Source organism: Procambarus clarkii, unplaced genomic scaffold, assembly GCF_040958095.1.
Source record: "Procambarus clarkii isolate CNS0578487 unplaced genomic scaffold, FALCON_Pclarkii_2.0 HiC_scaffold_106, whole genome shotgun sequence".
NCBI classification, from domain to species: Eukaryota; Metazoa; Arthropoda; class Malacostraca; order Decapoda; family Cambaridae; genus Procambarus; species Procambarus clarkii.
Window position 1 is genome coordinate 3,715,749 of NW_027189139.1, and position 23,797 is coordinate 3,739,545.

Genomic DNA, 23,797 nt, shown 5'->3' on the forward strand with positions numbered 1-23,797 from the left:
TTGTGTAAGTTGAACCAAAAAAAAATGAGTTTGTTTTTGCGAGCGAGTTTGTTTAAGCATGTGCTATCATTAAAAACTTCCAAAGTAATGACAGTAATGCCAAAATGAATTCCTCTTTTCACTTTTTGAAAGGTGGAGGTGTAACATTTTCTGAAAACCTTTGCGCTTGATATACCACCACTGACATAAAAGGCAACTGATGGAGTCGACTTTTAAATTTTTACACATGATATCAAAAAGCATTTCATAGCAACAGATAGTGCCAGTCGAAGCGTTACATGAAGTTATTGGGGACCCCACGACGATAGCTATGAACTACTATGATGCTAAAAAATGCAATTTAATAGGAATATGAACAGATTCCTAATATATATTAAATTGCTTAAACCACTCAACTACTTTCCTTCATAGTATATTTATGAGTGTCAAATTAATGTTTGGAGTGTCACACCCAACACAATATGGCTGAGGCCCCACTATTTAGCCTTCTTTTCGTATTCTATGAAATATTTCAGGTATTGTTAATGCTTGTAACGTTTATTACAAAAGATAGACATACATTTGATGCTATTTCTCATATTAAAATCTAATTTAAGGCCCGACAAATATATCTATAAAATCTATAAACAGGTTAGAACCATACAAATGCAAGCATGCCTTTTTCACCAGTAATCAACTGAATGCCACAGAAAATGGAATCTTTACTTTGGCTACAGAAAACGGAGCAAAGTCAATGGGGGATGACTGGAATAATCAGTTTCCAGCCTGACTCTTCTCGCACATAAACATGTCTTTCTTGACCTCATTTCAAATTTTATAGAGTACTGAAAGCTCATTTTCCATAGCAAATATACTAAAGAACTCATTTTACGACTAGAACGCAAACTAGGACCCCTCATTCAGATTCAAAACATGAGAATTATTGACTGAACATTTACCCACTATCAAACACACAGGACTCTTTAAAGCTATCTTAACTTCTTTAAAACCCTAATATGACCCATCTCACATGCAGATCCTGTTCTATGACTAGCCCTTCATGTCAATGTACCCCACAGTATCATGCAAATTCAAGATAAGGCTTACTACACCTAAATATCCAACTTGGTCTTTGTAAGGAATCTTGACCCCCCTTCTATGCTTGACCCCACTGGGGTAATCATAGGTAGGGGGTCCTTATTGCCGACGTCATGTCACGTGACACCCCCGCGACATATAAGGAAAATTTCACCTGATTGGCCCATGACCCCGGGACAGAAAGATAATTTTTCTACTCTGCTCCTGATTGGTCAAAAAATCGCGCCCTGTTCTCACCGCTCACCTCTGACCATTACAGAAAATGGAGCGGTGCCAAGGGCTCCCTGTACTCTTCAGTCATAGCCTCATTAAAGTACTCCAAAAACTTCTATATTCGCTTTCAACTGTGTTTCTTGGTTTGAATCTATTAAACATTCACCCTCTGATCTATTCATAAGTAGGAGCCCCCAAATTGATACCATAGTACTCTGGTCACACCCCCAGCCCTAATCGTGAATTTTGCTCGTGCCATTAAAATACTCCATAAACGTTTATATGCCTTTCACCAGTGTATTTTTTGGTTTTCATCTATTGAACATTCATCCTCGGTACCTTCCATAAGTAGAGACCCCCTTCTTGATGCCTTAGACTCATCTTAAAAGCAAGAGACAAAAAGTGAAAAAAACAGGTTAGGATAGGGCACCAGTTCCTCAGGTACACCCTGGGTGGTGGGCCCTGGGTACCCCTGGGGGGATCGGACAACCACTCCACCCAGCCAGCCAGCATGGTACGCGCTGACTGTGCCCTAACCTAACCACCTAAAATAAGTTTATGGTCGAATCAGCCTGCCAGGGTTGAGTCGGCATGGAAGTGCCCAACCGTTTCTGAAAAATTTATTCCCCATGTGTCTCCTTTTACACTACTGGACTACTGTTACGAACCCGAGCCCAGCGTCCGAGCATGGAGCAGTGACGACCGCGCCATCTGTGGGTCAGCTCCCGAAACCCCCTCCAAATGGACGGCGCCATCTAGTGAGGACGAGATATACTGGCCACAAGGGCTAGTTTCCCGTCCTGATCAGCTCATAACACAGCCGCTGCTGACCTCTGGTGAGGTGACGCTTGGACAGCAACGCCATCTATGGAGCGGATAGGTGGACGTTTGTGTCTAAGCCTGTGAGTGAGGTGCCCTAGAGTGTCATTAGTACTGATGACGTGTCTAATTACAGAGTCGACCTTGGACTACTGTAATGGAAGGTGGATCAGTCTACCCAAGGCAGCCGTAGAATCTCCAAGTGTTAGCTGCAGAAGTTGTAAGTCACCCCCCCCCCCCCCCCGGATGAACACTGTTCTGTTAGCCTGCCTGTGACGTGGCAGTTGAGGATTTGTCGTACCTGGGGCTGACTCGTGGAGAAGAATAGCCACTGGGGTGTTATGGTGAGGAGAGTGATCTGTGGAATCACACGAGGCTCTTGCCTAGGGCTCGCAACCCTTGTATCGGTCGTGGAGTGGCCTACGCAGCGTAGCTGATTGGAACCTGCCAGCTACAGGCTGGATTTGTGGTTGACGGCTTCCATGACGGTGCACCCAGTGGGATTGTGTTTTGGCTGGCCTGTGGCCGGGGTAGACTCGCTAAGAGAATCTAAGGATTCGTCGAGAGGCCACAAGAAGAGGACCAGGGCTACTCGTCTTGAGCACCGTTAAGCAGAGCATCCTGTGTCTTCAGAAGAAGACAAGACGTGTACATAAGTGTAGTTATAGTAACAGCGTGTGACTGTTTATATATTTATTTATTGGTGGTGGTGAATATATATTTATTTCTGAGCAGTTTTATCCCTTCCCCATTTAATTTACTTGCGTTACGGAGCACACCCCTTGAAAGCCACTACTAGCTTGGGGCCGGATACCCAAGCTCTACTAACATCAGAGAAAGAACCCAGCTGCGACCCAAGAGGGCCGTAACATAATTGGCATCCCCAGCGGTATCCGACCCCTTGTCAAGTATGTTTGACAGGGGTGGTGAAGTGGCGTTATCCCTGTAAATAATTTCCCCTGTGTGTGACTATTAGGACGTTATACATCCTGTGCGGTGCTCGGAGTGATTCAGTGCAATATTGTGTAGTGCGGTGCTCGCTGTGATTACGTGCAACATTGTATAGCGAAGTGCTCGCTGTGATTAAGTGCAATATTGTGTAGTGCGGTGCCCGGTGTGATTACGTGCAACATTGTATAGCGAAGTGCTCGCTGTGATTAAGTGCAATATTGTGTAGTGTGGTGCCCGGTGATTACGTGCAATATTGGCAAGTGAGGCGCTAGGTGCGATAAAGTGGAATATTGACGTAGAACAGTGCTTGGTGCGTTAAGTGCTAAAGTGAAAGCGGTGTGTTAAGTGCTAGTGTTCCGTCTAAGTGACAATGGCAGAAAAAGCGACCATCGATGATCTGGACGATGTTCAGGCTTTTCTGAACAGGGAAGACTGTCTTGCCAGATTAAAATATCTGGGGAAACAGGAACTTGTACTAGTAAGTGCCTACCTGGAGATCAAGATACGTGCCAGTGATTCCCGTGTGGAGATCTTGTCCAAAGTTCACCGGCATTTGAAGGCCAAGGAAAAACATGAAGGTGAGGCACAAGGTACAAAAGAAAGTGAAGAAGTAGCTTCCACTGAAAAGGAAGATAAAGGCAGTGACATTGACAGTGATGCAGGTGAGCTAAATATAAGTTTACTTACAGTCAAAATGCGTGCCTTAGAAATAAATCGCGAGATAGAATGGAAGAAATTGGAATTAGAACGAGAATTGAAAGATAAAGAATTGGAAATGAGACATTTAGAATTAGAAGAAAGAAGAGAAGAGCGAGAAAGAGAAGAGAAACGAGGAAGAGAAGAGCGAGAAAGAGAAGGAAGTTACGAAGTTCTTCGCGGCCTTCGAGAAAGTCGAAGGTAGTACCTTCCTGTTTTTCCTGTCACGACCCTTGAGACTAAATAATGTTCTTCTCCCCACAGTGTAAAGAACAAATAAAAATCTGCCATGCCAATAGGTGTCTAGGGGTATAATTAATCACTGTATAAAAACGGGAGAACAATATATTTTGCTAAGGGTGACAACTTAACAACAATTAAATAAATAGTAGCCAGAAATATTTATCAGCATGTAATACTATAGAATGCAAGTAATTATTTGATGCAGTCTTTGTCACTTCCCTTGCAAAATCTGTAAGAGGTATCTGATGATATCCCTTAGATAGGTCCAACTTAGATACAAAGTTAGCATGACCTATAGTATCTATACAATCTTCCAATAATGGTAAAGGGAAAACATCAACTACAGTTACCTGGTTGAGTTTTCTATAATCCACTACTAATCTCAACTTATTTTCTGGTTTTGGTACTAATAGACATGGTGAACTCCAGGAACTCTGACTGGGTCTAATGAACCCATGTCGAAGAAGATAATCAACCTCCTCCTGGATGATACGACGTTTCTCGGGTGTCACTCGATAAGGGTGTAGCCGAATTGGAGTCACATTTGTCAGGGTGATATCATGCGTAATGAGAGGAGTCTGAGTGGGGACCTCCCCAAACAAGCTAGAAGACGCCTCCAGAAGGTCCTGGAACTCCGTTCTCTCCTCATCCGGCAAATGACTCAATTCTTCCCCGGAATTACTGGAATTAGATAAATAATTATTACTATCTTCTTCAGCAACACTCGACTCTTCAGGAATTACCTCCTCAGCAACACAATAAGCCACAATACTAGGCTCACAATAAGCCTTCAACCGGTTTACATGTACACTCATGGTCTGTCGTTTCTGCTTGGGATGGCAAACCTTGTAAGTCACTTCTCCAAGACGTTTTAATACTTGATATGGTCCTGCAAATTTGTTGGACATAGACGTACCCATACGAGGCTTCAAGACCAATACCAAATCTCCTGGCTCAAAAACTCTGAGTTTGGCCTTGAATCTCTGGTCATGCTTCTGCTTCATTACTTCTTGTTGTTCACTTAGATGTCGTAAGGCCAACTCCTTCGTTCTTGACAGCTTGCTCTTGACATCCGTCAGATAACGCTCACTCTGCCTGGCTGTAACATCTCCTAACAATTTCTCATATAACATCTTTAAAAGTCCTCTCACCTGATGTCCGAAAACCAGCTCGAATGGAGAACAGCCTAGTGCACTGTGCAATCCATCTCTAGCAGCAAATAAAACAAATGGCAGATTATCATCCCAATGCCTTGGTGAATCTTCCCCAGTTGCCTTCAACATTTGTTTTAGAGTTTGGTGGAACCGCTCGATTCCGCCTTGACTATGAGGATGGTAAGGACTGGAAAAATTGTGCTTTATACCAAAAGTATTACAGAAGTGGGTAAAAGTGGTGGAACAAAAATTACTCCCATTATCAGTTTGAATTATACGGGGCATACCAAATAGTGAGAAAAATCATTCCAACTGTCTTATAATGGTAGAAGCTCTAATGTTCCGTAAAGCATATGCTTCAGGGAACCTGGTGGTCATACATAAAATTGTGAATATATACATATTTCCGGATTTGGTACGGGGTAAAGGTCCGACACAATCTAGTACCACATGAGAAAAAGGCTCCTCTGGCACTACAATAGGGTATAATGGTGCTCGTGGCACAGTTTGATTAGGCTTACCAATAGTTTGGCACACAACACAATTGTGGCAATATCTGACAACATCCTTTTTAAGTTTTGGCCAATAAAAAAGTTTACAGATCTTATGATACATACTGGTAATGCCTTGATGGCCTCCCATCAGGTCATCATGAGCAGCTTGCAATACCTGTTCCCTATACTCTGTTGGCACAACAAGCTGGGTTCTAGACTCCCAATCATCTGATGCGGGAGTTCCTGGTGGTCTCCATCTTCTCATCAGACAACGATCTTGAAAATAACAACCCGTACTCTCCTCCAAAGTATCTATGGAGTCGGCTGCTTCTGCATAACACTCAGCTAAACTGGGATCAGTACTCTGTAACTTACGCAAGGTCTGGAACTCTGCAACTGGAGCGAGCGGGCAAGGAATTGGTACCTGGGCCACATCTTCCAGACCATCTGGGTCAGAATAAATTAGGGCTTTGGCACCGGTCTCACTCTCATCATCCATGTCAGCTAAAAATGTATCTTCAAGGTCTACCTCCACCTCTTTGTCTGAAGGGGTCCTGGCCTCGAGAACATCCACCTTGGTAGTAGCAGGACTTACCACATTCTGCTTAGCCATGGATCTGGTCACAACACAGGCGGGATAAATTACATCATCATCCGCATCTGGTTGAGCCAGTACTGCATCAGGTTTAGTATACATAACAGGACAATCGGTCCCACTAAATTGACACTTGTCAAAATCATTACCTACAATTATATCAATCCCAGGAATGGGCAACTGCTCACTGACTGCTACAGTGCACCAACCTGGTGTAATAGAAGAATTCAGGTTAACCTTAATTAAGGGTACACTCTGTATATGCCCTCCAAGTCCCTGCAATAACACTACCTCTCCAGTGTCTTCTGTGCTAACATCAGTAAGAACACGGCGAGAAATTAAAGACTGGGAAGCACCAGTGTCCCTTAACAATTGGACTGATTTCCAGGCTCCACTAGTACATAATAGGGTTCCCGAATGTAGGTATGGATCAAAATTAGTCATCCACTTGGGCTTGACTGGCGCAACATTGGCATTAATGGTTTGCAAACCCCTACTCATAATTAGACCAGTTGGTCTCAACTCTGGGTGCAAAACATAACATGAATTTACCACCTGACCTCTTCTCCTGCAATGCGTGCAATATCTGCTAGTGGTCGGAACAGCCGAACCCACTGCAGGCTTAGGCACTACATTACTTGAGGTTGACAACCCTGGCTTTACAGGAGAAGGGAAGTAGAGTGGCAGCTGCGGTCGAGTGCAGTTGTGTTTAAGCTAAGTTCTTGGTTTTTGTTTATTTTAAGCCCAAATAAATATTAGTTTATCTGGATAGACGATTTTAGTGTATTTATGGCTTACTCCATATTCTGGTGATAGTGCTCAGGTCTCAAATAATTACTTGCATTCTATAGTATTGCATGCTGATAAATATTTCTGGCTACTATTTATTTAATTGTTGTTAAGTTGTCACCCTTAGCAAAATATATTGTTCTCCCGTTTTTATACAGTGATTAATTATACCCCTAGACACCTATTGGCATGGCAGATTTTTATTTGTTCTTTACACTGTGGGGAGAAGAACATTATTTTATCTCAAGGGTCGTGACAGCAGCCTCTTTGGAGTGGCCAAAGGAGAATTGGGCCATCATGATACAGTCCGTCTTGACTGGGAAGGCCCAAATCGCCTACTCCACGTTGTCCCTTGATGACTCTGGCGATTACGACAAGGTGAAGAAGGTGGTGCTCATGGCGTACCAATTGGTACCTGAGGCGTACAGGCAGAAGTTCAGGAACCTGAAAAAGACCTCAGAGCACACGTTCACCGAATTCGCCACAATCAAGGAGCGACTTTTCCAGGAATGGTGTGCCTCTCGGAAGGTGGAGACCAAAGAAGACCTCGAGCAGCTCATACTGTTAGAGGACTACAAAGACTGTCTGTCTGGAGACCTGAAGACGTACTTTGAAGAGCAGCAGGTGGAGACCTTGAGTGCGGCAGCCACCATGGCTGAAGAGTACATCCTAACGCATAGGCCTTCTGCTAAGTATGTTCCGAGGAATTACCCACGCCGGTTTGACAAACCTCGTCATGATGAAGAGGAGACCCCCGTCCCACAAAGCGCTAAAAAGACGTCCCCAAGTAGCCCTCGAAAGACAAGTCCTAACAGTCCGAAACACTGGAGTCCGAGGAGGAATATGGTGTGCTGGACTTGTGGGCAGAAAGGGCATGTAGCTGCTATGTGCCGAGGCAGAAGAGGTAGCGGCGCCCGTAGGGAGGTGATGTTGATGAGCTTTGTGACAACACCAGTAGGAAGCCAGACTATGACTACTCAGGAAGAACCAGGATTGTTTTCCCCTCACACTTCAAGCGGGTATGTATCGAGTGATCATACTGGTAGATCAATTGTAATGCTCAGAGATAGTGGAGCAGCCCAGTCCCTGATCGTGAAAAACTCGTTACCCGAGGGAGTGAGTATGGATGGGAGACAAAAGGTTGTCCTGGTTGGGTTTCCTAGGACGCGGTACGTCGCAGCCTTAGTGCCAGTACATCTTGACTCGCCTTACTTCAGCGGCACATGTGCGTTGGCAGTAGTCGATACCCTACCTATAGCTGGGATTGACGTGGTACTAGCCAACGACTTGGTGACAGATTGGAGTAACAATCATCCCAAGGTTGTGGACGAGTCAGCCGGAACAGCAAGGTCCGAGGTAACGGCAAGCATTGGTAATACCCAGGTACAGACAGACCCGGAATTAAATATGTTTAATCCTTCCTCTCACCTACAGATCGACAACATCCTAGCAGAGTCTCCTGATTCTTCTCCCAATAAGGAACATGAGGTTACGATGGCAGAGGCAACTGAGCATGAAGAGAGGTCTCGTGTGCAAGCACCCACGGATACCAACGAGTCTGGAGCGAAGGCGGATGAGTACTTGCGGTATGGCAAGGTACAGCGTTCATTGAACCGGCCAGAGATTCCCCAGACGTCAGAGGTATGTGAGGTATGTGCGAAGGTTTTAGAGCCCTCTTTGGTCCAAACCAGGCTAATGGATGTAGCCGGCTATGGACATTACAGGCTCAGGAAGCTTATCCCTCGGTTGGCCATAGGTTTCTTAGCAGTATTTTGTTTTGTTCTCGTGTGTGTTCTCGGTAAGGACCGGTGGAGGACCCGACAGATGATGGCTCCCTTGAACATCGCGAAGAGATCCCAGGGATTGAAGATTTGCACTGCGAGTGTTGCAGTCAAAGGAGGGACCTGGAAGGTGATGGTAGATACAGGAGGTACGAGATGTGATATTATGAGTGACTGTTTCCGACAGGTTGACACTCCCCGTGTGCTTGTTAAGCCTGGAGGTAGCGTTATGCGGAACGTTGGTCGACCTGACGGTGGTAGAGTGGACACCATCTTCGATGTACGAACAGCCCTGTTGGGACTAGGTGTGAACCTAGTAGAGGCGTATGCAGTAAGTATTGACTTACCCACTGTCGCTGTCGCTCTAAATTATCAGACCCCTGTATTCCAGGTTCCCGTCTCCCTGAAGGACTACCGGAACGGTACCAGAAATACCGTCTGTAACCAGCCATCATCGGTGTCACGACACAGGGAAGTGTTGATTCACCCCAGATCGCGTCAATATCGATCCTTACTCGAGAGATGTGAGATTATGCTCCGGATTGACATCTCTGTAAAGGTGTGGGAAGTTGCAACAGGCAGGCCATTGCCTACCATCTTCAAGTTTCATCTGTGCCAGAGTTTCCCGTTCGGACAGTTCTGTGGACAAGACATCCTCGCCATTCCAGTTCTTAGAGTACGTGAGTCCATTTGGAGTTGTATCCGCGTACTAATTTGGTTTGTGTTTTTCTTTATAGAGCCCCAAACCAAATTATTTTTGGTGGGGAGGTGTTACGGACCCGAGCCCAGCGTCCGAGCACGGAGCAGTGACGACCGCACCATCTGTTATCTTGAGGTTATCTCGAGATGATTTCGGGGCTTTAGTGTCCCCGCTGCCCGGTCCTCGACCAGGCCTCCACCACCAGGAAGCAGCCCGTGACAGCTGACTAACACCCAGGTACCTATTTTACTGCTAGGTAACAGGGGCACAGGGTGAAAGAAACTCTGCCCATTGTTTCTCGCCGGCGCCTGGGATCGAACCCAGAACCACAGGACCACAAGTCCAGTGTGCTGTCCGCTCGGCCGACCGGCTCCCTAGAGCCAGTCGGCCAGTGGGTCAGCTCCCGAAACCCCCTCCAAATGGACGGCGCCATCTAGTGAGGACGAGATATATTGGCCACATGGGTTAGTTTTCCGTCCTGATCAGCTCATAACACAGCCGCTGCTGACCTCTGGTGAGGTGACGCTTGGACAGCAACGCCATCTATGGAGCGGATAGGTGGACGTTTGTGTCTAAGCCTGTGAGTGAGGTGCCCTAGAGTGTCATTAGTACTGATGACGTGTCTAATTACAGAGTCGACCTGGGACTGCTGTAATGGAAGGTGGATCAGTCTACCCAAGGCAGCCGTAGAATCTCCAAGTGTTAGCTGCAGAAGTTGTGAGTCACCCCCCCGGATGAACACTGTTGTGTTAGCCTGCCTGTGACGTGGCAGTTGAGGATTTGTCGTACCCGGGGCTGACTTGTGGAGAAGAATAGCCACTGGGGTGTTATGGTGAGGAGAGTGATCTGTGGAATCACACGAGGCTCCTGCCTAGGGCTCGCAACCCTTGTATCGGTCTTGGAGTGGCCTACGCAGCGTAGCTGATTGGAACCTGCCAGCTACAGGCTGGATTTGTGGTTGACGGCCTCCACGACGGTGCACCCAGTGGGATTGTGTTTTGGCTGGCCTGTGGCCGGGGTAGACTCGCTAAGAGAATCTAAGGATTCGTCGAGAGGCCACAAGAAGAGGACCAGGGCTACTCGTCTTGAGCACCGTTAAGCAGAGCATCCTGTGTCTTCAGAAGAAGACAAGACGTGTACATAAGTGTAGTTATAGTAACAGCGTGTGACTGTTTATATATTTATTTATTAGTGGTGGTGAATATATATTTATTTCTGAGCAGTTTTATCCCTTCCCCTTTAATTTACTTGCGTTACGGAGCACACCCCTTGAAAGCCACTACTAGCTTGGGGCCGGATACCCAAGCTCAAGTAACATCAGAGAAAGAACCTAGCTCCGACCTAAGAGGGCCGTAACAACTACACATCAGGGCTCACTGATGTAACAAACTAGGTTGTTGTAGGAAAAATCCAGTATGTTCTTCTCAGACATGGGAGTGTGGGAAGTTGGAGTCACGGGTAGGGACCTGACTGGGAGCACGGGGCATCCCCTAGGAATTGGCGGTTGAAATACAAAATGACTGGCGCCTTTGTCTCATAGTATCGTATAATGAATTATTTTACAGAATTCAGTAATTTAGAGAAATTAGTCTTCATTCAAATTGTAGTCAATAGTATTCCTGTTTATAGTATCAAGAGTATCCTAATTGTCAGTATAATGAGCAAGTCTCCATCAGTGACGTCACGAGCCGAGACTAGGCCTTGGCGCGGAGTGACCTCGGTGACCTGGCGGTCACGGGTCATCAGAGTTTCCACATTCAGTATTTCTCAAAGGTCAAATAGCCATTTTGTATTCGGAAATAGCTCTTCCCTATGATGCCTGTGTAATTACCTTCAGTTAAAAGAATTCAACCATCTGGGTCGTTCAGTACAACAGAGATTAGTTGTTCAACTTAAACCCTACGAGTAAACTTAGTAAAGCCAGGCGTAGGGATACCCATCTGGAGTAGAGGAGTGAGAGGGAAGATCAGTGTAGAAAAAGCAAAGACTCGGGAAGGTGACCTCTATCCAACTCTCCCCTAGACCAGCACTACCACCGCTGGTCGCCATAAAAGGTATAGTTGCTATGGTTTTGAGTATAAGAAAGTTAGTTATCTCATTGCCTTTAAAATAGGGAGTGTTAAACCAGGGAGTGCTTTGAATTAGATTTTGTTTAGTTTTTGAATAAATCATTTAGCTAGTAAATTGCCTTTTTATTAAGTCCATTTTATGTACTATTATTTACATGTCCTGGCCACGTGGTGCCAACGAGGCCGAGTTTCGTTGGGCCGCATATAATAACACCGATTAAGAATTCATTATCCCTTTGATTGTTATTATTTCCGCACTTTAACGTAAAAGTCATCCCTCCAATACCAACGAGTCGGGGATCAAGCCCAAAGGTTTATTGAGAGTATAATCAATCCAAACCTCGGTTATTGATCAGTGTTAATGGTCTGATGGTGGCATCATAAGGAGGTTCTAGAGTTTTGCTAGAGGTCTACTTCCACGTCATAAAGGTTGTAGAATCTTAGGTCGGTCAAAACGGCTTAAGATCACGTGGCGTGGGATTCGGCTAAAGTAATAGCTCTGGAGTCCCTTGGTTTGAAGAGAGTTGAATAAGAATAGGGTGGAGAATAAAAAAAGAAGAAAGAACCCCCCCCCCCCATGTTACACTGAGAGGGACTAGACATCAGGGCTCACTGAGTGTGACTACACACCAGGGCTCACTGAGTGGGACTACACACCAGTGTTCACTGAGTGTGACTACACACCAGGGCTCACTGAGTGGGACTACACACCAGTGTTCACTGAGTGTGACTACACACCAGGGCTCACTGAGTGGGACTACACATCAGTGTTCACTGAGTGGGACCAGACTTCAGGGCTCACTGAGTGGGACTACACATCAGTGTTCACTGAGTGGAACTACACACCAGGGCTCATTGAGTAGGACTTCACACCAGGGCTCACTGAGTGGGACCAGACTTCAGGGCTCACTGAGTGGGACTAGACATCAGGGCTCACTGAGAGGGACTAGACATCAGGGCTCACTGAGTGTGACTACACACCAGGGCTCACTGAGTGGGACTACACATCAGGGCTCACTGAGTGTGACTACACACCAGGGCTCACTGAGTGGGACTACACACCAGGGCTCAGTGAGTGGGACTAAACACCAGGGCTCACTGAGTGTGACTACACACCAGGGCTCACTGAGTGTGACTACACACCAGGGCTCACTGAGTGGGACTACACACCAGGGCTCACTGAGTGGGACTACACACCAGGGCTCACTGAGTGGGACTACTCCTCAGGATTCAGTGAGTGGAAACAGACATCAGAGCTCCCTGAGTGGCGCTATTCATCAGGGTTTTGTGTGTGGGGGGGGGACTTCACATCAGGGCTCCCTAAGGATGCTTATTGTTACGTGGACCATCATGCTCCGACTATTAACCACTGCACTGTGCAGGGCGCTGGATCGAGGCTGCACAGAGCGCCATAAGGCGATCTTAGGTATATTGTAGGATTCAAAACTAGCACATGGTCACTTGGGTACGATATAGACTTAGAGGCATCAGGCCTCCAGTGAGCGTCCGACATTTTTTTCTATTCCCAGCAAGCCCCGCAGCATTGTGGAGTCTCAGTTTCAAAGTAGCAACCATGTCTGACTCATCAGATATGGAAATACAGGACATATTGTTTGATGATGACCATATCAGTGATACTGAAGACCGGAAAAAAGACCTAACTCAGGTGTCGGACACTAGTGATACAGACATTGAAGTGGACAATGTGGGAGAGTGTGGGCACAGCCCGGCCTGCCGCACCGAACTGGGTCAACACCAGTGGTGTTACCATCCTCCTAACACAGCGTCACATGACTTAGTGACCCGTCCTCCTAACACAGCGTCACATGACTAGGTGGCCCGTCCTCTTAACACAGCGTCACATGACAAGGTGACCCGTCCCCCCTAACACAGCGTCACATGACTTAGTGACCCGTCCTCCAAACACAGCGTCACATGACTAGGTGGCCCGTCCTCCTAACACAGCGTCACATGACTTAGTGGCCCGTCCTCCTAACACAGCGTCACATGACTAGGTGACCCGTCCCCCCTAACACAGCGTCACATGACTTAGTGACCCGTCCTCCAAACACAGCGTCACATGACTAAGTGGCCCGTCCTCCTAACACAGCGTCACATGACTTAGTGGCCCGTCCTCCTAACACAGCGTCACATGACTAGGTGACCCGTCCCCCCTAACACAGCGTCACATGACTTAGTGGTCCGTCCTCTTAACACAGCGTCACATGACTAGGTGGCCCGTCCTCTTAACACAGCGTCACATGACAAGGTGACCCGTCCCCCCTAACACAGCGTCACATGACTTAGTGGCCCGTCCCCCGAACTCAGTGTCACATGACTAGGTGGCCCGTCCTCCTAACACAGCGTCACATGACTTAGTGGCCCGTCCTCCTAACACAGCGTCACATGACTAGGTGACCCGTCCCCCCTAACACAGCGTCACATGGCTTAGTGGCCCGTACTCCTGAAACAGCGTCACATGACTAGGTGACCCGTTCTCCTAACACAGCGTCACATGACTTAGTGGCCCGTCCTCCTAACACAGCGTCACATGACTTAGTGGCCCGTCCTCCTAACACAGCGTCACATGACTAGGTGACCCGTCCCCCTAACTCAGTGTCACATGACTTAGTGGCCCGTCCTCCTAACACAGCGTCACATGATTTAGTGGCCCGTCCTCCTAACACAGCGTCACATGACTTAGTGGCCCGTCCTCCTAACACAGCGTCACATGACTAGGTGACCCGTCCCCCTAACTCAGTGTCACATGACTAGGTGACCCGTCCCCCCTAACACAGCGTCACATGACTTAGTGGCCCGTACTCCTGAAACAGCGTCACATGACTAGGTGACCCGTCCTCCTAACACAGCGTCACATGACAAGGTGGCCCGTCCTCCTAACACAGCGTCACATGACAAGGTGGCCCGTCCTCCTAACACAGCGTCACATGACTAGGTGACCCGTCCCCCCTAACACAGCGTCACATGACTTAGTGGCCCGTCCTCCTAACACAGCGTCACATGACTAGGTGACCCGTCCCCCTAACTCAGTGTCACATGACTAGGTGACCCGTCCCCCCTAACACAGCGTCACATGACTTAGTGGCCCGTCCTCCTAACACAGCGTCACATGACTTAGTGGCCCGTCCTCCTAACACAGCGTCACATGACTAGGTGACCTATCCTCCTAACACAGCGTCACATGTTGATGTATACTCTATTAAAACCAAAAATTGTTGTAAGAGAAAATGGAATCGGCTCGCAAAATTGACATACTATCTCGTTTTCTTTTTTGGGTCCTCTGGTAGGTTAGGATAAGACACCTCAGTATAACAGTTCCTTGACGTTGGAAACGCCCACAAGAACGGGCGGGACCACCACCCGAAATGATTGAGAATTGTTGGACAGCATCTTCCACACTCACCAGTGGTGGTGGACAACACCGTCCACGCTCACGAACACTGTCAGGCAGGTCTAGTACGCAGCGCCTGCTAGCACTGGGCGTTGTAAGGCAGCACCTTTTTCAGGTACTAATACTCTTCCTGTCCCACAGGTGGTCTGGTGATAATTGTGACGGATGTGAAGTACCTGACGACAGTGGATGCTTACAAGGACAAGCTGGAGCCACACATGGAGTGCCTGGAACAACAGGGGTTGTGGCACAAGGTAATATTTCCTCTAGTGTTGTTGTAGTTGTCGTTGGTTGAGGGCGATGACGATCTAGGGGTCAGAGGCGCCCCGGTTGCCCGAGACCGGAAAATCCTCAAACGTTATGGTCTTATTAGGAACAAAATGTACCATTCGTGAAAGATGGCAAACGTAAACAAGCTAAATACATTTTATTATACTGCACACTTTATATATATATATATATATATATATATATATATATATATATATATATATATATATATATATATATATATATATATATATATATATATATATATATATATATATATATTAGTATATTTTGGTAGCAGTCTTTCCTGTAGACATATATTATTAAATATGACCGAAAAAGTAAGATTAATAATTCTAACACGAATTTTCTCAATCTTTCGTACATTATGCTTCACTGTTGGAGGTAAATCAAAAATCACTTCTCCAAAATTCATTTTTATTTCTAGTCTGACGCGACACGGGCGCGTTTCGTAAAACTTATTACATTTTCAAAGACTTCACAAATACACAACTGATTAGAACTTACGTATCTCTGATTTTATATCTACATTTGAGTGAGGTGGGAGGGGTGATGTGGCATTAACACAAGACAGAACAAGAGGGGATATTAATAGGGTATTAAAAGTATCAACACAAGACAGAACAGAAACACTGGGTATTGAATAGAAGTGTTTGTAGAAAGCCTATTGGTCCATATTTCTTGATGCTTCTATATTGGAGCAGAGTCTTGAGGTGGGTAGAATATAGTTGTGCAATAATTGGCTGTTGATTGCTGGTGTTGACTTCTTGATGTGTAGTGCCTCGCAAACGTCAAGCCGCCTGCTATCGCTGTATCTATCGATGATTTCTGTGTTGTTTACTAGGATTTCTCTGGCGATGGTTTGGTTATGGGAAGAGATTATATGTTCCTTAATGGAGCCCTGTTGCTTATGCATCGTTAAACGCCTAGAAAGAGACGTTGTTGTCTTGCCTATATACTGGGTTTTTTGGAGCTTACAGTCCCCAAGTGGGCATTTGAAGGCATAGACGACGTTAGTCTCTTTTAAAGCGTTCTGTTTTGTGTCTGGAGAGTTTCTCATGAGTAGGCTGGCCGTTTTTCTGGTTTTATAGTAAATCGTCAGTTGTATCCTCTGATTTTTGTCTGTAGGGATAACGTTTCTATTAACAATATCTTTCAGGACCCTTTCCTCCGTTTTATGAGCTGTGGAAAAGAAGTTCCTGTAAAATAGTCTAATAGGGGGTATAGGTGTTGTGTTAGTTGTCTCTTCAGAGGTTGCATGGCTTTTCACTTTCCTTCTTATGATGTCTTCGATGAAACCATTGGAGAAGCCGTTATTGACTAGGACCTGCCTTACCCTACAGAGTTCTTCGTCGACTTGTTTCCATTCTGAGCTGTGGCTGAGAGCACGGTCGACGTATGCGTTAACAACACTCCTCTTGTACCTGTCAGGGCAGTCGCTGTTGGCATTTAGGCACATTCCTATGTTTGTTTCCTTAGTGTAGACTGCAGTGTGGAAACCTCCGCCCTTTTCCATGACTGTTACATCTAGAAAAGGCAGCTTCCCATCCTTTTCCGTCTCGTAAGTGAAACGCAGCACGGAACTCTGCTCAAATGCCTCCTTCAGCTCCTGCAGATGTCTGACATCAGGTACCTGTGTAAAAATGTCGTCAACATACCTGCAGTATATGGCCGGTTTCAAGTTCATGTCGACTAAGACTTTTTGCTCGATGGTACCCATGTAGAAGTTTGCAAACAGGACACCTAGGGGAGAACCCATGGCGACCCCATCTACTTGCTTATTCATGTGCCCATCCGGGCTCAAGAAGGGTGCCTCTTTAGTACAAGCTTGGAGTAGTTTCCTCAGAATACGAGGAACGTGTCTCTGTGGACGAGACAATCGGAATGATAGCCGACAGAGTGTATCGTGATCCAGCCTGTACTCCTCTTGATATGCCAGAAAGTATTCTGAGGAAACTACTCCAAGCTTGTACTAAAGAGGCACCCTTCTTGAGCCCGGATGGGCACAGGTATAAGCAAGTAGATGGGGTCGCCATGGGTTCTCCCCTAGGTGTCCTGTTTGCAAACTTCTACATGGGTACCATCGAGCAAAAAGTCTTAGTCGACATGAACTTGAAACCGGCTATATACTGCAGGTATGTTGACGACATTTTTACACAGGTACCTGATGTCAGACATCTGCAGGAGCTGAAGGAGGCATTTGAGCAGAGTTCCGTGCTGCGTTTCACTTACGAGACGGAAAAGGATGGGAAGCTGCCTTTTCTAGATGTAACAGTCATGGAAAAGGGCGGAGGTTTCCACACTGCAGTCTACACTAAGGAAACAAACATAGGAATGTGCCTAAATGCCAACAGCGACTGCCCTGACAGGTACAAGAGGAGTGTTGTTAACGCATACGTCGACCGTGCTCTCAGCCACAGCTCAGAATGGAAGCAAGTCGACAAAGAACTCTGTAGGGTAAGGCAGGTCCTAGTCAATAACGGCTTCTCCAATGGTTTCATCGAAGACATCATAAGAAGGAAAGTGAAAAGCCATGCAACCTCTGAAGAGACAACTAACACAACACCTATACCCCCTATTAGACTATTTTACAGGAACTTCTTTTCCACAGCTCATAAAACGGAGGAAAGGGTCCTGAAAGATATTGTTAATAGAAACGTTATCCCTACAGACAAAAATCAGAGGATACAACTGACGATTTACTATAAAACCAGAAAAACGGCCAGCCTACTCATGAGAAACTCTCCAGACACAAAACAGAACGCTTTAAAAGAGACTAACGTCGTCTATGCCTTCAAATGCCCACTTGGGGACTGTAAGCTCCAAAAAAAACAGTATATAGGCAGGACTACAACATCTCTTTCTAGGCGTTTAACGATGCATAAGCAACAGGGCTCCATTAAGGAACATATAATCTCTTCCCATAACCAAACCATCGCCAGAGAAATCCTAACAAACAACACAGAAATCATCGATAGATACAGCGATAGCAGGCGGCTCGACGTCTGCGAGGCACTACACATCAAGAAGTCAACACCAGCAATCAACAGCGAATTAATGCAAAACTATATTCTACCCACTTCAAGACTCCGCTCCAATATAGAAGCATCAAGAAATATGGGCCAATAAAAATAGGCCTTCTGCAGTCACCTACTTTTAATACCTGTTTGTATTTCAATGTTTCGTGTTCTGTCTTGTGTTAAAAGTTTATTTTCACCTCATCCAAAACTATTGTAACATGTCACATCACCCAAATGTAGGTATAAAAACTCGAAAGATGTTTAAGCTCTATTCAGTTAAAGTTGTGTGTGTTTGTGTAAACTAAAGTCTTTGAAAACGTAATAAGTTTTACGAAACGCGCTCAAGTGTCACGTCAGGCTAGAAATAAAAATGAATTTTGGAGAATTGATTTTTGAATTACCATCAACAGTGAAAAGAAACGTAAGAAAGATCGAGAAAATTTATAATTATATATATAAGATCGAGAAAATTTATAATTATATATATATATATAATTATAAATTATATATATATATATATATACATATATATATATATATATATATATATATATATATATATATATATATATATATATATATATATATATATATATATACATACATATATAATATATATATACATATATAATATATATATATATACATATATAATATATATATATATACATATATAATAAATATATATTATATACATATATAATATATATATAGCCAAGTTTTCCTGAATTAATATATATATATATATATATATATATATATATATATATATATATATATATATATATATATATATATACATATATATATATATATATATATATATATATATATATATATATATATATATATATATACATATATATATATATATATATATATATATATATATATATATATATATATACATATATATATATATATATATATATATATATATATATATATATATATATATATATATATATATATATATATATATCAGGATTCTACTACTTATCTGATCTATTTAGATTTATTTTAATATTTTCTCGGAGAAAAAGAATTGAATAAAACAATTATAATTCTTTAAAGTGCTTTCCATTCTGAAAGTCAACGATTGTTAACCAATTGATATCAACCATTCAAGATCCATTCAATTATCAAGATCCAAGTACGAGGCAGTTGCTCCTGACTCATCATTGGTCGACACACTTACTTTTCTGTAAAATCTATGTAAGAGTGACAATGTTTATTTGTAAAGAAGAATGTTTTAACCTTTGTTCAGATATATGTTTTCCCTTAACACTCTACCTCTATCCAATTGACTTTATTACCAGTGTAATGTTCTCATATCATTTACTGTCAAAAGGTAAACTTTTGCGTTTTTGTGTTCAACAGGAAGTAAGGACGGTGGTGCCGAACTATGACAATACGTGTGATGCAGTGGTGTACATCTATCGTGTTGTGAGGAACTAGGTCCCTGCCAACAGCTGCGACGTCTACTGTGTTCCTCAAGACTAACCTCAATACTGTATTCAGTTATTGGTTCAAGCAGCTTCCCCACTATGGACATTAACTAACTGGTCGATAGGTGGTGGATGTGACCAACATCCAACTTTACCAGAAGTGCCACCACGTTGTCAGAGGTCAGGTCACAGACAGGGCCGCAGGTACCGTGATCCCCGGAATCCCAGTAGTCACGTTTGCAACCCTCCATGATTTCAGGCACCCTGCATGCCTCTAGTGACTTATTAATATTTGAATGGGCTTACTATGCTAATCTCCGACCTTTTCTGATTTTTTATAAATAGTCCAACTGGGACTTTGTTGACCAGAACACACACTAGAAGTTGAAGGGACGACGACGTTTCGGTCCGTCCTGGACCATTCTCAAGTCGATTGTGATGAGGAGGTAGAGAAAGGCAATAAATAGGCAAGATAGAGCTGAGGAGGAAAGTAAGGTGTAGCGGATAATAGTAATAATGAGAACTGCAGAAGGCCTTTTGGCCCATACGAGGCAGCTCCTATTATAACCACCGAAGGAGATAGTAATAGGAAAAAGAAGAGGATAGCAAGGGAGCGTAGGAGAAGACAATGAACAGAAAAAGGGGAGAAGAGAGAAAGAAAAGGAAAGAGAAAGAAAGATAAATGGAAGGGGTAAGCTAATGTTAAGTCACGTTTGTTAGAAAGATTAGAGCATTTGAGTATATACTGTGAAAGGGAAGAGTCCACAGCAACAAAGCCAGGACTCAAGTTCATGTTGAGTACATTGTGTATAAGAGCCGATTCTACAAGACGGCGTCTGTGTAGAGTAGAGGCAGGAAAGATTATTTTAGAGGAAGACCAATCAATGGGATGATTAGAATCCCTCACATGGCAGAAGAGAGCATTGTTAGTGTCTGCAGACTTAACACTTCTCTTGTGTTCTTTAAGTCTGTCATTCAGTGTACGGCCAGTTTCGCCAAAGTATTGGAAAGGACAAGATAAACAGGAAATAGAGCAGACACCAGCAGCATTAGAAGCAGGAGGAGCAGTGTGAACTAGATTGCTACGAAGTGTGTTAGTTTGTCGAAAGGCGAGTTTAATGTCAAGAGGACGAAAGGTATTGGTAAAAGTTTTGAGTTCAGATATGAAGGGAAGGCATAGTACAGTGCTACTAGTGTTGGAAGCAGGTTTAGGATGAAAGAAATTTCGTTTAGCTTGAGAGTAGGCACAGTTGATGAAATGCAATGGATAACCAAGGCGAGAGAATGATTTGTAGATAAAGGCAATTTTAGAATCAAGAAACTGAGGGTCGCTGATGCGTAGAGCGCGGAGGAAGAGAGAGACGAGGATACTTTTCTATAGACACTTTTCGAATTCGTTATTGAATACGTTATCGAATACGAGAATAAGAGAATGGTCCTGGAGAATAGTCCAGGACAGACCGAAACGTTGTCGTCCCTTCAACTTCTAGTGTGTGGTCTGGTCAACATACTTCAGCCACGTTATTGTGACTCATCGCCTGCACTGGAGTTCCTGTTTTTCTTGTGAGTTTAAAAATATTCTGAGTTATGTTTAACTTTGTAAGTTATATTTTTGGTTTATAGATATCCTGAGTTATGCCTAACTTGGCCAGTTATATATTTTTTAATGCATCTGCAAATTTATTTAATCAAATTTTCAACTGTAAAGACTAAAATAAAAAAATTACAATTCATTTTTGCCTTCATTACACCTTTATGATATCTTAAGGCTATATTTTATTTTAGGAAAACTGTGATGGGTTTTATTCCATTCATATATAGAGTTCTCATTTCCACATTCAGAGAGTTTAGTACAAAATTTAAATTTATGTTCATTATCACATGATTTAGTTAATCTAGTAGGAACAGTTGGGTCATGAATCGAATATATAATGAAGGTATACATGTTGTGTGATGAATCTAGAGAATGGAATAATGTGGTGAGAGGTTGAGTGCGCCCAGTTGACCTCGACGAAATCCTGCCCCAGTCGTATGTAATAAGCTCAACGAATATCTTGAACGCCAATGGATTTCTACGTCGTATAATGAGTCAAAAGAACATTTACAATGTGTCATTGTTCATTTTGGAACATTTACAATGTTCCAAAAGAACAACATATACAATTTAATTGTAATCATACGATGAAATCACGTATATAACTATTATTCCCAGCGATACCAGGATGTGGCGTTATCAGTAATTATCCCAAGTATCACCAGGGTGAGGTGTTATCAACCATTATTCCCAGCATCATCAAGGTGTAGTATTATCAAAAATTATTCACAGCATTCAAAAGGTGTGGTGTTATCAACCATTATTCCCAACATCACCAGGGTGTGGTGTTGTTGTTGTTTAAGATTCGCTACTCAGAACAATAAGTTCCAGTAGCACGGGCTATGGTGAGCCCGTAAGTGGAGACTCTTTAGAGCCATTATCTGTATCAGTGGCTGATACTAGAGATGTGGCGATTCATGAGGGTTTTCATCCTGGAGGGCTGGCTATACCAGTTATGGAGCTGGTGGGGTTAGTGTAGACCTCTAGGTTTTCTGCTTTTTTTTGCCTGCAACTTTGGCTGAGCAGTGCTGTCGTTAGAGTTTGGTGACGTGGCCTCCATGAGGAAGTCTTGACCCGTGTCGTATTCGTGATGCGGCGGTGGAGCTCCTACTATGATTTCCTCGTCTGAGGAGTCCGTAACCTCCGTAGTGGGCGTTTTTGTCTTTCGCCTCGCAGCCTTAGGTAGGCTTAGGTGTCATTGATTGGTGGTTGTAGCTATTTCAGGAGCGCTGGTGGTGCTGTGATCGTTTGTAGACAGCACGTCTGCTAGCGCGGCTGCTGAGATAGTGATGGTAGGAGTGTTGGGAGCTGGAGAAGGAATTACCTCTGTTTGTGTCGCCCGGGTCATGGGTGGTTCTGGAGTCGGTGTTGAAGTTGACCACTTGGTCGTCCTGGTAGTAGTCTCCGGAGTGGTAGAGGAGGCAGTGAGATTTACGCTAGTGGCTATGATGGGGGCCAGGCCATTGTCTATGTATAATGCGTTTAGTTCACTGACAAAACGCTGGTTGTCTGGTCCTGCAAGCCTTTCCGCTAGTTTAAGAAGACCAGGGATAATGCCCTGCACGTGATGCAGGGGGCTGTGAAGGAGCCTGTGGGACCTTGGGTTCCTAATGAGAAGGCTGTGTCGCCTGCTGGGAGGAGCTACATGTTGGTAGGACCGGAAAGTCTTCTGGTCGACTAGTGAGAGTTGAACGCTTGGGGCTCTGGTCGAGGAGGTAGACGAGTTGTTTCTTTTGGCTTCAACCTGGGCCTTGATGATTTCCTGTCTGCGGGGGCAGCGGTAGGAAATTGCAGGGTGATTGCCATCACAGAACAAGCAGTGATGGACTGTTGCCTTGCATATGGAGTAGTGATGGTCCAGTGCGCACAGGCTGCACCTCTGGACAGGGTGCTGACACTTGTTGGTCGAGTGGGAGAGCTCGTAGCACTTAAAGCACTGCTGGATCTCATGGTAGCGTTCCTTTTTTATTTGATGGGGTGGTATTTTTAGGCCGAAGCAGTAGAATCCTTGTGTGGCAGCCTGGGTGGCCGCAGCTATGGTGGTGATCGTAATCTTCATTGATGTTTTCTCGGTGTTGCAGAACTCTTGGTTGAATACCGACAGGTTTGGATTTTCGTCCTCGATATTGTTTATGATATGATGTTGAGGTCGCTCAGCGATCCACCGGCTAGTCCTGCTGGTAAAAACAGTTCTTCCAGGAACTGACGGCCAGGAACTGACGGCCAGGAACTGACGGCCAGGAACTGACGTGGGAAGTGAGGATGTAGGTAGTGCTCTTTGCGAAGAAAGGAGTTTTTCATCGTTAGTGAGGAGTTTTTCTAGCTCCTCTTCACATGAAAAGTAGAGCACGATATCTTCACCTTCCTGACTAATGTCAGCGGGTTTTAGGCCAGTTACGTCCTTCAGGACCTTTAAAATATTGCTTCTTCCGATAGCATGACCTTCAAGTG

At 44.4% G+C, this 23,797-nt stretch overlaps 1 protein-coding gene across 1 annotated transcript in view; it reads left to right on the forward strand.

Moving 5' to 3' along the window:
• Positions 1-21,485, forward strand: part of LOC138360291 (methyltransferase-like protein 27) — a 73,117-nt gene extending 51,632 nt beyond the window's left edge. The window contains exons 5-6 of the mRNA XM_069320205.1: positions 15,135-15,247; positions 19,685-21,485. Of these exons, the coding sequence (XP_069176306.1) occupies positions 15,135-15,247; positions 19,685-19,762 (191 nt within the window). The 3' untranslated portion in view covers positions 19,763-21,485. The remainder of the gene's footprint in view (positions 1-15,134; positions 15,248-19,684) is intronic.
• Positions 21,486-23,797: the final 2,312 nt, after the last annotated feature.